This window comes from Sinohyriopsis cumingii, chromosome 11 (genome assembly GCF_028554795.1).
Source record: "Sinohyriopsis cumingii isolate HCF-2022 chromosome 11, ASM2855479v2, whole genome shotgun sequence".
Taxonomy (NCBI): domain Eukaryota; kingdom Metazoa; phylum Mollusca; class Bivalvia; order Unionida; family Unionidae; genus Sinohyriopsis; species Sinohyriopsis cumingii.
In genome coordinates this window covers 2,627,954-2,644,775 of record NC_142971.1, presented here as the reverse complement: position 1 = coordinate 2,644,775, position 16,822 = coordinate 2,627,954, and the positions used below count along the sequence as shown (strand labels likewise).

At 36.1% G+C, this 16,822-nt stretch overlaps 1 protein-coding gene across 1 annotated transcript; it reads left to right on the top strand.

Annotated features, from left to right (window-relative positions):
* Nucleotides 1–5,282: 5,282 nt before the first annotated feature.
* LOC149787527 (uncharacterized) lies at nucleotides 5,283–15,046 on the top strand. The gene is made up of 3 exons (XM_089973655.1): nucleotides 5,283–5,732; nucleotides 12,093–12,298; nucleotides 13,039–15,046. The coding sequence occupies exons 1-3, from the start codon at nucleotides 5,449–5,451 to the stop codon at nucleotides 14,322–14,324; spliced, it is 1,776 nt and encodes a 591-aa protein (XP_089829781.1). The 5' UTR covers nucleotides 5,283–5,448; the 3' UTR covers nucleotides 14,325–15,046.
* The last annotated feature ends 1,776 nt before the right edge of the window (nucleotides 15,047–16,822 follow it).

The following is a 16,822-nucleotide window of genomic DNA, read 5'->3' as shown; positions in this document are numbered from 1 at the left end:
ACGTATGAATCAGGGATTATCGACATATGATATTGAAATTTCAACCACCGCTGTGTGATTCAGAATATACACCGTAAAACGTCGACATAGGAAATAGAACTTTAAACCACCACTGTATATTTCAACATATCAAATCTAAAATCTAGTAGAACTTTTAGGACATGCTATTTGATCCAACAGGTGATATTGGAATTCTCGATATACGACATCGAAATTTCAACCGCAACTTTTTCATTGGACCAGGCTTTTTCTGCTATGGCGCTTCATATAAAAGTTCATTTGGGTCATGAGGTGAACACAAAATTCATTCCTCTTGAAGTCCTTATCTTCGACACTACCGTATCTTTAATTTCGCTCAAAACTGGTCTTGTGTATATTAATGGTAGAAATAACTTATATACTTATTCAGACCTGTAAATAAAGAAATGAATTTGAGTTCAATCAGAAATTACCCGAGTTGTATATCTCTGTGCAGGTTAAAATCTCAGGAAATAAGGCTAAAGAGGGCATCCGTATAATATTACTGGCTCTATCCTCTTGTATGTTTGTACATGTCATATCTAACTACTATGTTTTCCTCGTTTGTCTCATAGTGACCTTAATGGAATGAAGCCTGTAATTTGCATCTCCATATATGGAGGTCGGGGTAAGATGATTATCGTATATCCCTCACGATCATCCATAAATTTGGGATCAATATTTGTTTCTACTTGCATTTCTACGGATTGTTCTTAAACAAATGTATAATTTTAGTGCCATATTACGCCAGGTTTACTCAGTCAGTGATAAGTACTCTCCAAAGAAACATAATACACATCAAACCATGTAAATTGGTTTACTCCATGAAATAAACTACCTTTGAATCAAGTATATTACAGTTAGCAAGTAACCGAATAATGCCATTGAGGGGTCTCCTTTCCGTAAATCACAGAAACGCTCAATGCAGCATGCCACGTTCAGTATGTTGTGAGAAGTGTCACGTATATATGATTTAATTTATATTTGATTTAATTTAATTGTATGTTTGTTAGTTTTAAAAATATTTTAGTTTTAATTTCATTACATGTCAAAGTAATGCATATTTTGTTTACTAGGCATTGATTGAAGGTCAAGTAAACGATTTCTTTTTTCAAATTCATTTTTAGTGTGTGAATGGTGTTGGTGAAATCGAGGCTGTACTGTGCTACGTGCCCTTAGACTTGTAGATATTTTCTAAATCTTTCTAGAATGTGATCACGCGACCCTCATCCGGGAATCTGTTTTGCGTCGCGAGTTACTCTATAATCTTTGTTTATAGAGATTTTTCTCAGTTTAGGCTTAAAACACTTGATGTCAAAGTGTTCGTTTGTTTGTGACCAGTTTGGGAATTGCATTTCAATGTTTATTCGAATTATTTGGATTCAGAAAGGTTAATTCTTTTTTCCTGGAAACAGGCGAGTGCTGACACAGAATTCTTGGACAAAGATATTTATTTAAATTTTATTCTGAAATTCAAACACCTGAATATTACTGACTGTGGAATAAAAAAGAATTGTAGACGATACAATACCATACTGACTAAAGTATACGTTATCGCCTTCCATTTTGGATTCTTCGTCGGGACTCGAACTTGAACTCATTAGATTAGAACATTTCGTTACTAGGACTTTTAAAATTTAATTCGTGGATTATTCTTGGATTATTTTTGGATTTGATTCTTAAAACCGTAAGTTCTTATTTTATCATTTTACAAAGTTTTTCCAGTGAAATAAATTATTTGTTTAATTTTTCAAAGCTTGTCGTTTTCACTCTTTCTCGAGCCTAAACACGTAACAAGAAGCAACAATTCGCGTTTGATTTATTATTCTTTAACATATACAGTTAATTCCTTCGCTCTCTTACAATAAACAGAATGAAACTTAGACGTATTTTCTTGTAAGTGGAAAACTTTGCTTACTTTACATTAATTATCTTTCTTAATATTATAATGTTAACTAGCAACAATATTCGCCATATTATAGACGCAATACCAAATTTATGAAAATAAAAAAGTTGAGTAAACATTGATGAAAATAAAAAATATATAAAAGCAAGCATTGTAACGGAATCGATGAAAAAAGACAGAAAGTGAACAAAAATTAGCTAAAAAGAGAATTAAAATAATTTGTATTATTACCAAATAAATTATACTTTAAATAACTGATAATTACTAACAGTTGATCGCTTCCGTTATTATAGAAAAGGAGGTTGAAAATTTACGATACATTCCTGTCCTCGTTTTGTATTTTCTTTCATTGACTGTTTCGATTATGTTGACAATCATGAAACTATGCTTCAATCGACTTATATCCATCAATATGGATATTTTGACCTCAATCGTGCTTTTATTTTATTTTCAGTGAATTTCTGTATTAGATTGGTGTATTGCGCCTTTAAATTTGTACATGAAAGCTGTCTCTTGCACCTTCAGCCGTGTGCCTTGCAAAGCTCCTTACTACACAATTATTATGTTGGTGAGAAGATAGGTTAAACATTGAAAGAGGAAAAAGGATTTACATGCGAGTGACCTAAATATTTCTAAAATAAATTAATTTAATCTGCATAATTTTAATTTTGGCGCAGAAATGTAAAATTTTGATAAAATGAACCGCAGTGCAGTCATAGCTGCACTTTCAACTATGCTAATGTGACCTAAGGATGATTTCAATAAAGGAAACTCTGAGTCCCTTGGCGCACCTGCTATAAGACCAGAGCATTGTAGCAACTTTAATAGGATACTAGAGCGTCATCTTTATTAGATTTTTCTTGTTACACACGAGTACTTTTGGCCTGCTTTTATTTGTTTAAATCTAAGAGAAATTCCTTATTGAACTATTTTTCTCAACTTCATACGAGACGGTTTGACGCTAAGATAAAAAATAGCGTGTACCCAATATGCATGATAAAAAGAGAACAGCGTGCCCAAGTTTATGAGCAGCAGTGGGGTGGTCGGGTGGTGGTGACCAAAACAAAAGTGGCGACAACCTTTTTATTTTTTGTCAATGTTCCATTTTAGAATCTGAAACTTTAAAAAAAACGGTATTTTATCCAAGTAATGTTGACTCATTTAACTATTCAAAGGTCAATATAAGGCTTGTATGTAATCGTCAGTTACTGTCCATGAAGGGGTCCGACCCAAAAATATACGCGTCCGATTGTTGGGAGGACCCCTCATCAATGGTCGTTTTTAGAAAGCTGGGGCTAAAAAGATTATATTTTTCAGCCAAGGAGTGTTGACTCATTAAACTATCCAAAGGCTAATCCGAGGCTTTTATGTAATCCGGGTTACTGTCCATGAAGGGTCGCATTGACTTTGAGAGGAGACCTCAAGACCCCATTGTGAGAATGTTAATTTTACCTGCGGTAATGCTGATTTATTATGTATTATAACCTTAAGTTTGTATCACTAATATTATTATCAATGTGTGTGTGTGTGTGTGTGTGTGTGTGTGTGTGTGTGTGTTTGTTTGTGTGATTTGGATTTTTAACGTAGCTTTAACAATTTTTTAGTCATATCGCTACGATCTCTGCAGTGTGGCAGTTTATAGTGATGTCTAGTACTGGGGCATCATGCCGCAGACATGTAGCATGATGTCCCACCCAGTCACATTATCCTGACACCAGGCCGACCAGTCCTAACACTAACCTCTTAATGCTGAGCGCCGAGCGAGGCAGCTGTTAGTACCATTTTTGTAAGTCTTTGGTATGACTCGGCCGGGGGTCAAACCCACGCCCTCCCGCATCCGAAGCATTATCAGTATGTATCTATATGAGTCATCACATGTATCTATATAATATTCATAAGCATATAACTATATTATAGTTATCAATGTCAACGTCATAAGTTGGTATATACTACGCATGAATTGATATAAGAGTTATCAGTAAGTGTAATCATCATTGTGTAACTATATCAGTCACACAGGTGGGAAAAATCAGAGAAATGGAAAATGAAGAAGTGGATTATGATAAGGGCTATAGGTCGGATTGGGCTGTGATTATATATATATATATATATATATATATATATATATATATATATATATATATATTAGGTGGTCAGTATAAAGGTTACTAATTAATCAATACAATATAAAGTATATTAGCTCCACAAAGAATGTGAGTTGATGAATTTTCCACTTCATTGAATGTATGCCTATTTGACAAAATTCAGGTAATACGTCTCGCGTCATCAAAAGCAACAATGCGTTCAACTTTGTTTTCCTTTCACTGTGCAAATAAGAAAACGTATTGCAATGTACATTAAGCTACGCATAAACTTAAGATTCTTCTATAACACAACCTGTGTATTGCTCAACAATTGGGACTGACTTGATTCTTCACACACTTTCTTTGCATTGCCATCTTATTTATGGGCTCATATCACATGCTGTAATAGCCATATGCCACAGAAGAGGCGTGCGGCACGCGCAGCAAATGTTCTATTTAATAAAAATTTGTAGGTACATTTCTCAAAGTGAAAAGCAAGAAATCGATAAAATGCAAACAATTATTATTTCGCGTCGAAAACAAATTCTAGATTTTCGCAAATGAATCTAGTAGGTGATAAAATTTTTGCGATCTGCTTGTTGGCAAACAACATAAAGTGTCAATTTTCAGGAATAAAATTTGCTCCGTTTTTAGTTCTGTCGCCGCTATATTTGCGAATATATTACGCTTTACATTATTTGTGATTTACACTATTTCATAAACGGTACTATACGTATAGTGTAGTATTATGCACATGTTCATTCATTTGTTTTTATTATCGATTGATTGAAATAAATGTGTATTTCTTATCTTAAAGTTTTGTTTCACCAATCGCTAATAGAACATACACGGCAATAATCTGTTTAAATTTTGTTTCGAAATGACGAATAATCCACGGGGTCCTGAAAGAAAAAAACCTATAGAAAACAAAGAAGTAGATGAGTCACTTTCACAGAAAATGAAAAATAAAATCAGTGGGAATCTTACAAGACCAAAAAACGGCATGTGTCTGACACCGTTTTGCATAGGTCAAATGATAATGTGTTCAGTCGCCAGCACTCATGACTTCACCACCTATTTATCATCCTTTCTAGTGGAAAAGTTTATAGAAACTAATATTATCTACCGTCTCGAATTTCACCATTTCAATTATCTAATTTTCTGAAGGGTGAGGAGGCATTTTCCAGTAACATGAGGTCATTATTGGATGACTCTACAAGTCGCGCATGCTCATAAGGTAGAGATGAGTGTTTGTTAACGTCTTTTTAAGGATTCAGGGAAACGTGTTCCCAAATAACGCTTTATAGATCAGGTTCACGTCTATAAAAGCCACAAGACAATACAGATATTGTGCGATTCCTTCGATACAATTACAGAAAGAAAAGTCTCGATATCTTCGTAGTTTAAACGCTGACATACACAGAGCAAAAAGGGTTAAGAATGCATAACATCTTAATATTAGCATGTGCGGTTGCAGTTTCCTTGTGTGCTCCAGCACCCCAGGTACCCTATAGATATGGAAATCCGTATGGTTCCTATTTTCAACCCGAGGAGATGGAGGTAGAGAATGAGTTCGGCGAGGGTCTCGGCCCCAGACCAAATCCTCCAATACCAATACCCGGAACGTCTGGGATGGGAGATGGCACCGGACACCGAGCAGGGGCAGGAGCTGGAGCTGGAGGCCAAGTTGCATACGAACCACCTGATTTCGAGGACATTTACAAGTAAGATACATTTCTGTTGAAGGTTTGATTCCTACATTCTTCCATAATGTTAATTTATTAATTAGTTTCATTCTTTTTGTCTTACACTGTTTTATTTCTTTGTTTGAATCCTTATACCTCCTGCCTTTTAGTATTTTCATCTTCTGTATTTTCATTTAATTTTTATCTTAAGTGTGTTTTTCATATTGTACTTTTACCTGTCATCTATCGATCTATCTATCTATCGTTATTTTAGGCGCAAGATAATCAAAGTTGTGTTCTGTTTGTTTCTACTTTCAATTTCAAATGTTTCAAATAATCTGCCGCATTTAAAAACGCAGGAAAAAAAACTTAAATATATTTTTTTGCGCTAAAGAAGAGAATTATAGGTATATCCCAACAAACTTTACAAATGTTAAATTGTCTTCTTGTTATTTAAAAAGATCGTTGCTTAACTAATGTGTCATGAAAATGTTTTGTGTGTGTGTGTATATATATATATAATTACCTAAAACGGTTTATGGAATTGTATTTGTTGTTTATTTAATATTTTCTGTAGTCCTACATGGAAGACCTTGACGCTGATATTTATGTTTTGTACTTCATGGTCCTATGCCTAACTAACAGCGCTGTTTAGTGTGTTTTGATGTCAACTAACATCGTAACGATAGTCAAATTTTCCGGAATATCTCACACAACTGGCAACTAAAATAACGGCGATTTTCTACAAATTAAAGTCATAATGTTCTAGTCAGACTTTACTTACTCTGATGTCTTTTCTCTAATAAATTCAAATTCTCACAAAAGAAATGGACCTGTTTTCAAGTTTCGTTGGCCTACATTTTTATTGACTGGAAAGCGATGAAAGCCGGGAATGCCAAAATCGGGTTAAGTTGAAATATTATTCTTTAACGAAATGAATAAAAATATATAATGCCTATTGGAACTGTAAAGCAACGTTTCGTTTCGTTCAAGAAACATATACGCCACACGAACCTACTTAAATATACTTCGGCATACCTCGACTACCGTCGCATTGCAACAAATTCAAATGTATGTCAACGGAGCATGAAAATGCGTCCATTTGCTACTTCCTATTTTCATTCGGTCAGGATATAGACAGCACAGTAAGTATATTAATTACACATAAATTAGTGGAAGGGTGTTGATATATGCTGCCAAATGTGTGAGATATTCCTGAAACTTTGACTACTCGTTCCGATGTCAACGACATCGGAACCAGCTGCACAAAGCACTTATTTGGATAGTAGGACATAGCACTAAAACGAAACCAACATTGGTTGTCTTACATTGTAGGACTAATGTTTTCTGTATCTTATGTTATAGCACATACAAACTCGATTACTCATTTGCTCTTGTAACCCTAATGGAAAACATCTTTTTATACTCCACCCCAAACATACATATTATTTTGCTCGTTTATATAGATTTCCCCAGCCTTTTAAACACGTACACACATACATATTTTGTAATTTAAATTGTCTGAACTAATGTATAAACTAAAACACTGGCAATGTGGTTGGATAGCGGATGTTTTATTGGTTGTAACACAGGTGCTGGACGCAAGGTAGATTCTGGAGGAAAAAAACAAAACAATAATCTGAAGGAGGAAATAATCGTACCGTGTGACACAATTGTCTCAGATTATCCCCATGACCCATTCTAACATAGGACCTATGTAGTAATGCTATAAATGAAAAAAGATAAGTAACTTCCAAAAACTTCATTTCACGCTTGCCCCTCGATTTCCTTCTGCTGTTTCCGTCTTTGAGGGCACACGAGTCTTATATATGGTTTGTTTTACTCCTGAGATATGTTTCTATTCATCAAACTATAATTGATTTTTCTGAGTTGCACAAAACTGAACTTACGGACTCCGAAATGCACGAATATAGCGAATTTCGCTTGCCGGGACAAAGTTACACGCCTGCGGGTACTCTCCTGTGCAACGAGCCCTATTATACTGAGAAATATGGTATTTGCGACTCTACTATACATTCCTTCATTAATATGAGAACAATGATGGATGTAAAAGTATGTCCCTACTTACCATTAACTCTGTTCAACATTAGGAATTCAATTCCCTAGAAGAATTATCCAAGTCTACACAAATCGAATACACATTACACTGTTTTTCAAAATCTCCGGACTAAATGGCACACACGTTAACGGTTAAATATGATTGGCTCAGAGGGTAATATTTAAATAAGTCATGCATCTGGTCCATGATGTTACCTCTTGAACCAATCATATTACATTTTACATGAACGTAACTTTGTCTCAGCAGGCAATATTCGCGAAATTCGTACGTTTCGGAGTCTGTAACTTCAGTTTACTGTAACTCAGAAAAATCAATAATGGCTTGATGAATATAAATATATCACTGGAGTAAAACAAGCCATAGATTATGGTCACTTTTTTCTTCTTTTCTGGGGGCACCAGACAGATGCCCCCTACCCCCACCTGTTCCAAAAAAAGAAAGGTTGTTTTATGTGTTTTTGTGTCCCCAAAAGGTGTATTGTTTGTTTAATTTTATAAAAAGAATTTTGAATGAAGGATTTATTTTAGAAATATTTTGGTTGGGGTATTTCTAACGTTCCCTAGTATTTCTATAGGATTATTCATCCGATACAGGTTTTAATCACCTTTCTCGGAATTCCTTCCCTAGTTATGTAGTTGATCTTTGCTAGAGGTCGCCTATGTCCCATGTATGCTATATGTGTATGACATAGTGTGTGTATGCTATATCGTGTTAATGTGGGACAGCATCAATTAATCAAATTCAAAATCCCACTTGTCCTATTATATGATTATTGGATGTAGTCTCCAATGATTTGCTTTAAACGTATTTTCAGTTTTGAATTTTGGCGAGTAAACGGTGTAAATATTTGAATAAAAAAGGGCCTAGTGTCTCATGTGTGTGATCATTCGTGTCGTTTCTCGCATAAATTAGAATAAAACTGACTGTGCTCGAGCTAGGGCCCATATTTCATTTATTTGTATATATTTCTCCTCGCTCGAGCAGGCCTAGTCTACTTTATTTAGGAAACAAAATGGCCGAAATTGCTTTTATTGGAGTCAAACCCGCAAGGGGGTTCGAGACTATACGGTGGGAGCTGTATAGTCTAGAAAGGATAGTATAGTGTAAGTAATAGCCCTAGTAACCTATATTTATAACACCCCTTTATTTATGTGTGTATGCATAGTTTCCTATATGGGGTGTATTTCCAAGCTCTTCCATGGGCCTGTCCAACTCGCGTAGCGCCTTGTGACTTAGCCCCATGGCGTCCTCGACTCTTACTTTCCCCCTATAGGTCCCGTGTCCCTTCCCTCTATTACAATATATTTTTCCTTTATTTTTGTTAATAGTTATCATTCTTAATAGAATTTACTTAAGGCATTTTATGAAATTGGATTCTTATTTCAGAGTACTAAGGTCTAAGCCGGTGGGTGAGTTGGGGTGCCAAGGTCCGTTTCCGGGATCCATCCTTAAGGGGTGGTATACCCTGGCCCCCCCCCACCCTCCCCCGTCTCGCCCCCAGATTACGGTCACGTGCTTTCAAATACGGAAATAGCAGAAGGAAATCGAGGGTCAAGGGTGGGACGAAGTTTTGGAAGTTATTTATCTTGTCTCTTTCTAGTATGATAGACAGTGTCCTGTCAGAACGGGTCATGGGTCATGGGGGTAATCTGAGGCAATTTTGTCATTCGGTATAATTTTTCCCCTCCGATTATTGCTTTTTTTAAACACCAAGCACGGTAGAAATTTACTGATCACCGTCTTTTTATTTTGGTTTGATTTTATTTAATTGTTTATATGTGTCCTGGTAGTTGATGGTGTTTTGGGAAAGTCTTTTGTTGTTTTAGGGTAGCCATGGGGTCTTTCGTTTGGTGATAATTATCAACATGGGGAAAACTCTCCTGATCTTACTCGATAATTATACAATGCAGGGTTTTACTGATCACTTGTCTTTTTAAGGTTTGATTCAATACAATTGTATACTTGTCTCCTGGGTAGGTGAGAATGTTTTCGGACAGTCTTGTGCTAACTCCATGACTTTCTGGATGATAGCCAGAAAAGAATCAAACTATGAATTTCCTGTCTATACGATTTAGGAAGAACAATTTGATTGCTCACTGACCACTCATCACTAGCAGGCGGTATCCATCTTCTCATAATGACCCCATTTTGTAACAAAGTGAGGGGGAAAACCCCACCTGGCAATTGTGTGGCTTCAGTTTCTGAAACCCAGTCTTGTGTCTTCTCTGAGGAATAGTACATGGGGGCATCTAACTCACATTAAAATGTCTTACATGCTTATATAAAGTAGCTGCTATTTTCTGATCAGATATCTTACAACTGCAGTTAGAAATTGGCTAGTGGTTTATATTATTCTGTGAAGAAACTAACTTACTTATGAATCTCTCTCTCTTCCCCCCCCCCCGAGTGATTAAATCATTTAAATTATGGAATTTACCTTATCCATTGTCAAGGCACATATGTATCAGGGTTAACAGGCCAAATTTAAATTGTCATATCGGGTTCAAAAATGTAAACTGCAGATTAAAAGTAGCAAATAATTTCACAGGGATGAGAGAAACAGAGTCCTCATCTCTGTAATGTGTTCTCTCTCGTGAATAAACAAGAAAGACAAAGTATGGCCATGAGATGCAATTATCTACAATTTGTTCAAACCTCGTGAGGCCTTTTCTGATAAAAAGCAGAATTTGCACTGCACTCTAAAATAATAAACAAGTTCTAAATTGATACACTCACTGCCTTAATCAATATATGAGGTAAGTAAGAATAGAAAGTAGAGAAAAAGCATAAGGTATTGAAACTATAGTAATACTGAAAATGAAAGAAAATAATAATACAAAATAACTATATACAAATTAATTTAATACTTATTTAAATCGATCCATCATTCCAGTACAACTGTTGCTGAAACATTTAAATCCTACTGAAAGCACATTTAATTTTGTCCATACATTTTTAATTCAAAAGAACAACACTCCTGTAAAATACTATAACTATTTCTTGAAACACTATTAATAATGAAACGCTACGTATATACACTAATTACAGCAGAGTATTAAAGCTCACACTTTACATATATTTGGACAAAGAAACGGAATCAACATCGTCTCACTCAAGTCTCATGGTACTCACAAATGCTTCGTATTGTAAGAAATTGACGCCATCTGTTGTCATAATGAGGCATTATTTTATGCTAACTTCCGTAATGCAATCTTACAACGTGCTTGATGCTACATTATAAACATTTTGAAGGTGTAATTTGTGATATAGCAAGCTTATAAATATAATATTAAAACTTGTAATAAATGACATAACATTTACCATACAACAAACTACATAATAAATTCGGTAGTTGGCAAATTGCAAGATACAATATGCGCAGAACGAAAGTAGATCTAAGCACATGCAAGCAGCCATTTACAGCTTGCGTCAACGAAGAATTATGAATCTAGCATTTGCAAGCAGCCATTGACAATAACGCAGAATTAAAGTAGCACTTGCAAACTGACACGTACAATTTGCATCAATGAACAATACAATATACATGTACAGAATTATGAAAGTAGCATTCGAAAATACACGCATATCAACAATGCGATAATCCCCTCCATACTATAATGTTCATTCACTTGGTTTCAGTGGATTTGTTTTTTCATTTCCCGAATTTATCTGCGGTGTATACTTGTTTCATTTCCCGGATCTATCGCTGCAGTGTATACTTGTCCAGTACAGTTTGTTAAAAATCTAGTTTTTATAGCCATTGCCACAAAATGTGGATTGGAGCTAAGGAAAACAGGTTTTTCTGATGTTTAACTTACAAGCGGACAATGGAACACACACACACACACACACACACACGTGATGAGCAACTGACCATTTACACGATGCCATAGATGGTCAAAGCAACGAAAATAAAAATTGATATCAAATATAAAGACCCAAAAAACGAAGGAAGACTTTGCTGATATTGTCAAAAGACTGTCTTGTTGAATGTGTTAAAATTAAGCTTGATAATATGTTATAAGTTTTTGATCTAAATATATTTCACGCAGAGTAAGAAGTATTTTCAATACAATGACACAAATTTACGTATCAGACTAGGTTTGTGGTCATGACAGCATGGATGCATGAAATTTGGAGGTAAAAATTTGCATATTGTTGTTTCATGATATGAATCTATCCCCAGAAGTTTAAATAGTTGCATATTGTCAATTGTATAAATGCATTTTTCTGCGTGTTTGTAACAAATTACAATATGCACTATTAATTTATTTTTACATTTTCTTTCATTTGCCTTTATTTATCTATTGTCTTCCAAGCTATCAGCTTATGAACCGCCAAGTTGGTGGCCAGGCTGCAGCAGGAACTCCACCCTACGGTATGCCTCCTCTAACACAGGCAGATTTCACTAAATTCGACGCCAATAATGATGGTGCCATTGACTACAATGATCTGTTCCAAGCGACTCGTTATGCCGAGGATAAGGAAGAGGTCTTCAATACTTTCAGGGGATCAGACATCAACTGTAGGTTTACATTAATATTATAACGATGACAATGACCATGATTATTTTATTTCGAGGTTCTGTTTAAAACAGTCTGCATAACTGATACATTTATTTAACTCCATTTCTGTCAAATTATTTTTTATTCTTATCAATTATTTAATTGTTGGATCAGTTAGATCGACGTCCTGGTTAGAAGCATGTTTCGTTATTTCCTTTATCGCAACTCTTTTCAATCCATCAAATGAAAAAGATAATATTAACTGTAATCAACTCAAACGTGAATATTTAATTTTGATGCAAGTAACCATTGCAAATGTAATGGGTAACTGCAAATCCAGAATACTTACCTATTTTACATTTTACCCTTTTCGTATCTTGTTCCAAACGATGGAATTTTTTAATGTTAAAATGTTTTAAGGGATGGTATTAAACTTCAGTCTTCAAGCAGACTATTATTCTGGAATTAATACTTACAGCTTTTGTAAATAGCCGGCCGTAGAAATTGATTTCAGAAATGAAAAGGTCTTCAGATGCTTGAAACAGTAACTAAGGCGACTGATCTTAATAGGAAAGAAGGATCTAAGTGTGAAGTTTTTATTGCTAAAATATGGAATATAAAGCCAAAAGGAGGGCCTACAAGCTATGAGGTCCCAAGGCTATAGCCGTTTTTAATCTGGGTTAATCCGGATTTGTCAATAATATATGCCTACGGTATGAACCTTTAGTAACCAAATTATTTTTTTTCTCTCTTTTTGTAGTTGACGGTCGAGTATCCAGGAACGAATTTTTCACGTTCCCCCTAGAGTGGCAGAGGCTAGTCCTTGAGAATAATTACTACGAGCAGCTGTACAGTAGGTTTTACGCTCCACCTCATTCTCCTCCCCAGCCACCCGCACGGACCCAAATCCCTCGGGGCCCAGGTCATGATCAGATGCAAGGCAAGACGCAAGGTAGAGGGCCGTACCAGTCACAGCCAAGTGGCACAAGCCCAAGTCAACCAATCCAAACACAAGGAATTGATGTATACCCAACAGAACCGGTGTATAACGACACCATGGCGGTAGATGGGAATTACACAGACGCCTCTGTTGGAAACGAGACTTTCTTCTACGACTATGGTAATACTACTACATATGGAAATGATACTGTAGGTTATGATGGGTATCCAGTAGTTGATATAGGAAACGGAGTGGACCAACAGCCAGGGTTGGGTCCAGGCACCGCGGATACAGGAGCTGGAAGTTCTCCTGCCGTTGAAACGTCCGTTGCTGAAAGGACAGAGCTTGGGATGGACGCTGCTGCAGCTAACGCCAGCGAACCAGCTATCGGGGCAGCCGGAGCACAACCCACCCCATCACAGCCAGCATCTGGTAAAGGCATGGCAACAGCTCCACAGAAACAGCCGGTGGGCCAACCACAGAGAGGAACCGTTGCTCAACAAAAACCAGTCATCCAGCCTAAACAAACAGGAATCTCACATCCACCTAGGATGGGTGGAGCTGGAGCAGGAAAGCCAACCTACCCTCAACTCCAACGTCCCGCCAGCCAGCAATATCCACAACAGCCACCGAGACAGCCACAGCCACAACAGAGACAGCCACAACAACCACAGAGGCCACGACAACAACAACCACAGAGGTCACCACAACCACCACAACAACCACAGTACAACCCATACCAATATCCTTTCATCGACCCTGAGGATTACGCGGAGTATCTAACCTACAAACAATTCTTCCCCAACATGTTCGGAGGACAAGGCGGACAGCAGGCCGGAGGTGGCGGTTTTCAACCTTACCCGGGACCATACAGCTCGTTAATGGACGAGGACGGTGGAATGAGTTTAGAGAAAGTTGAAAAGTTCAAAGCTTACGATCGTTTGTTTGGTCAGGGCCAAGGCCAAGGTCATGGTCAGCATGGGGCTGCACAGGGAGGTCAATACAACCCGTACGATCAGCAGGAGCCAGCCTATAACCCATATGCCCAGCCATACAGTCCTTACGATCAAGCCAACCCAAATCTATACCCTCCTTACTTTGACTAAATTAGCTTGTACTACTTGTTAATCTCTTCTAATATTCTTCTTTGGCTTTGTAGCTCAAAGCGTGTTGTGATGAAACAAGAAAGCTTTGTATTTCGTTAGTTCACAATTTCTTTAAAGTGATACCTTAGTGAGGTTAAATGAATCTCGTACCAGAAGATCTGCTGCAATCGCAGAAAGTCTCCACGGTATTGAACCATTAGTAACTGAAATTATCTATTAGACATGTAACACATTATCACAAATGTTTTCATAGATTCTGAATATAATTTGTAATGAATTTTCGGAATTTATAGTTATGTAGTTGAGTTATTATTATTATTATAAATATTGTTATTATAAATTTTACATACAATTACAACACTTGAAGCTTAAATAACAACAATGGTGAAGTAAAGTGCCTTGAAAATGGACAACCCACGGTAATTGATCTGGGCTGATCCTATGGCGGGAATCAAACCCGTACTTTTCTTGTCACGAGTTTACGTATTTGAACATGGAAGAATAACCAGTATATTTCTTTATAAATCGGGACCGCAATTGCATGCTACTCGTAAAGGAAATGTTCTGCATCTTTTCAAAAAATGTTCACGTTTTTGTTGTCGGTCTGTTTCATTTATAATAAATCTTTTCTTTTTCTTCATCTTTTATATTTTTCCATTTCTCCTTTAACGATGTATTATTGTCAACATCTTTCTTTCAGTGAAATAAAATATCTGCTTCTATGTCTTTATATCCTTTTTTTGATCTTAAGTTTTACATGCACACCAAGTGCACAGCCACACATTTATCTTTTCCTGGACATTACGCTGTCCCCTATCGGAACAGGACTCCCACAATAAGAAGTGAAACTAGATTTTCTTTCCTTTTTGTTGTTGTTTGTTTCTTTGCTCGTGAACGGGACTGACTGCACCTATAACAGTCATTAAGTTCATTGATTCACTCATCCATTCTCTCATGTTCTCACTATATCGATACCAACCATTAAGTTCATCCATTCACCTATCTTCACAATCATTGCAGTACATACACGTCATTAAAGACCTTTACGTTTAGTGTGGGAGAATACTTTAAGTGTAATGTGCAATTAATCGAGGGGACTTTTAAATTAAGTAATTGAAATGATAGATTTCAAATAAATTAACACTATTTGACAAAATATAGAATTATTTAAAATTCAATATAAATCCACAACATATTTTGCGGTTATAATGGTATGGGGCAGATCTGGAGTTAGAGGCCGAGCGCCAACAACCTGAAGGTTTCTTTGATTGATTTTTCTTTACAGATAAAATTAAAGTGTTCATCACACAGACCCCTTGCTTATGCACCTCCCCCACCCACAACACGATCACATTGACATTAACGCGTATGCAATATAAATATATTTTCTACAGTTAACAGAAGAAATAAAAACTTTGGTACATTATTTCAAAATATTTTTTATTTTTCCATATATACAATCTTCCAACTGACCATAAACAATATCATTTTGGGTATATTTCCTCTTAATACGTTTTGTTAAAACATTTATTAGTGTACTCTCTCGACAGCATTTGATGAGATAAATCCACATTTAAAGTCATTTTTTTAATCAAAAAAATCACATCTAACAGTGTTTGGGTTTGTTGATCAATGAAATGATCTATACACCGAGGCTATATGTAAGTATTTCGCCACCTTGTATATTCGTTTTAATGTTGTTTTATATTCAGCGGCAAGCTGAGAAAAATATCTGTGAGACTAGTTATGACTTATGTATTTAAACGTTTTGTGCGAGTTTCATTTGGATTAGGGCATCATTCCGCAGGCATATGGCGTCGTTATTTTCAGCACTAAATGTTTTCGGTTTAACTATATTATTCAAAAAATTTCCACATTGATAGATTTAGATAAGAAAACATCTATATATGATTTGACTCAGATAGAACAGTCCAAACGAGAAAAGGGCGCAACTACAACAAACCACGCATCATTACACAACCCAATGGACTGAGCTGACTTTGGCAGAGTCACTCTTTAATACATAAACTACAGAGGATAAGGGAAGGAACTCTATGCTGGGACTTAGTAAAGGAAAGGTACCCTAAGTTTTAAGCGAGGAGGGATAGTAACCAGGCTCACTGCCAGCCCAGGCACAATGAAAGGAGTATATCCACCCAAATGTTTATGGGATAATTAAAACCCTATGATATGATGAACAAAATATAGATCAACCCAGACTAAATTATTATTTATTTATTTATTTTTTGGAGACACACAATACTTATAACACATTAGTGGGTAGACAGGGAAACACATAGCACATAACACTTTTTAGATAAACAGGGTGTCACTTTTAAGTCTTAACCAACTAAATATGTTGGGATGAGGCTATGAGGTGTCAACAAAACATATGGCGTCATGCTGTTCTTGTACAAGTATCTTGATAGATACGGCTCGATTTTTAAATTCACAAAGAAAAAGAATTATTTTTTTTAGGTCCCTTCACATGTAAGAGA

Bases quoted from the DNA above. Each gene is read 5' to 3' on its own strand.
- LOC149787527 (XM_089973655.1), top strand. From the start codon at position 5,449: ATGCATAACATCTTAATATTAGCATGTGCGGTTGCAGTTTCCTTGTGT. The intron at 5,733-12,092 runs GTAAGATACATT...TTGTCTTCCAAG, and splicing joins GATTTCGAGGACATTTACAA to CTATCAGCTTATGAACCGCC. The intron at 12,299-13,038 runs GTAGGTTTACAT...CTCTTTTTGTAG, and splicing joins CAGGGGATCAGACATCAACT to TTGACGGTCGAGTATCCAGG.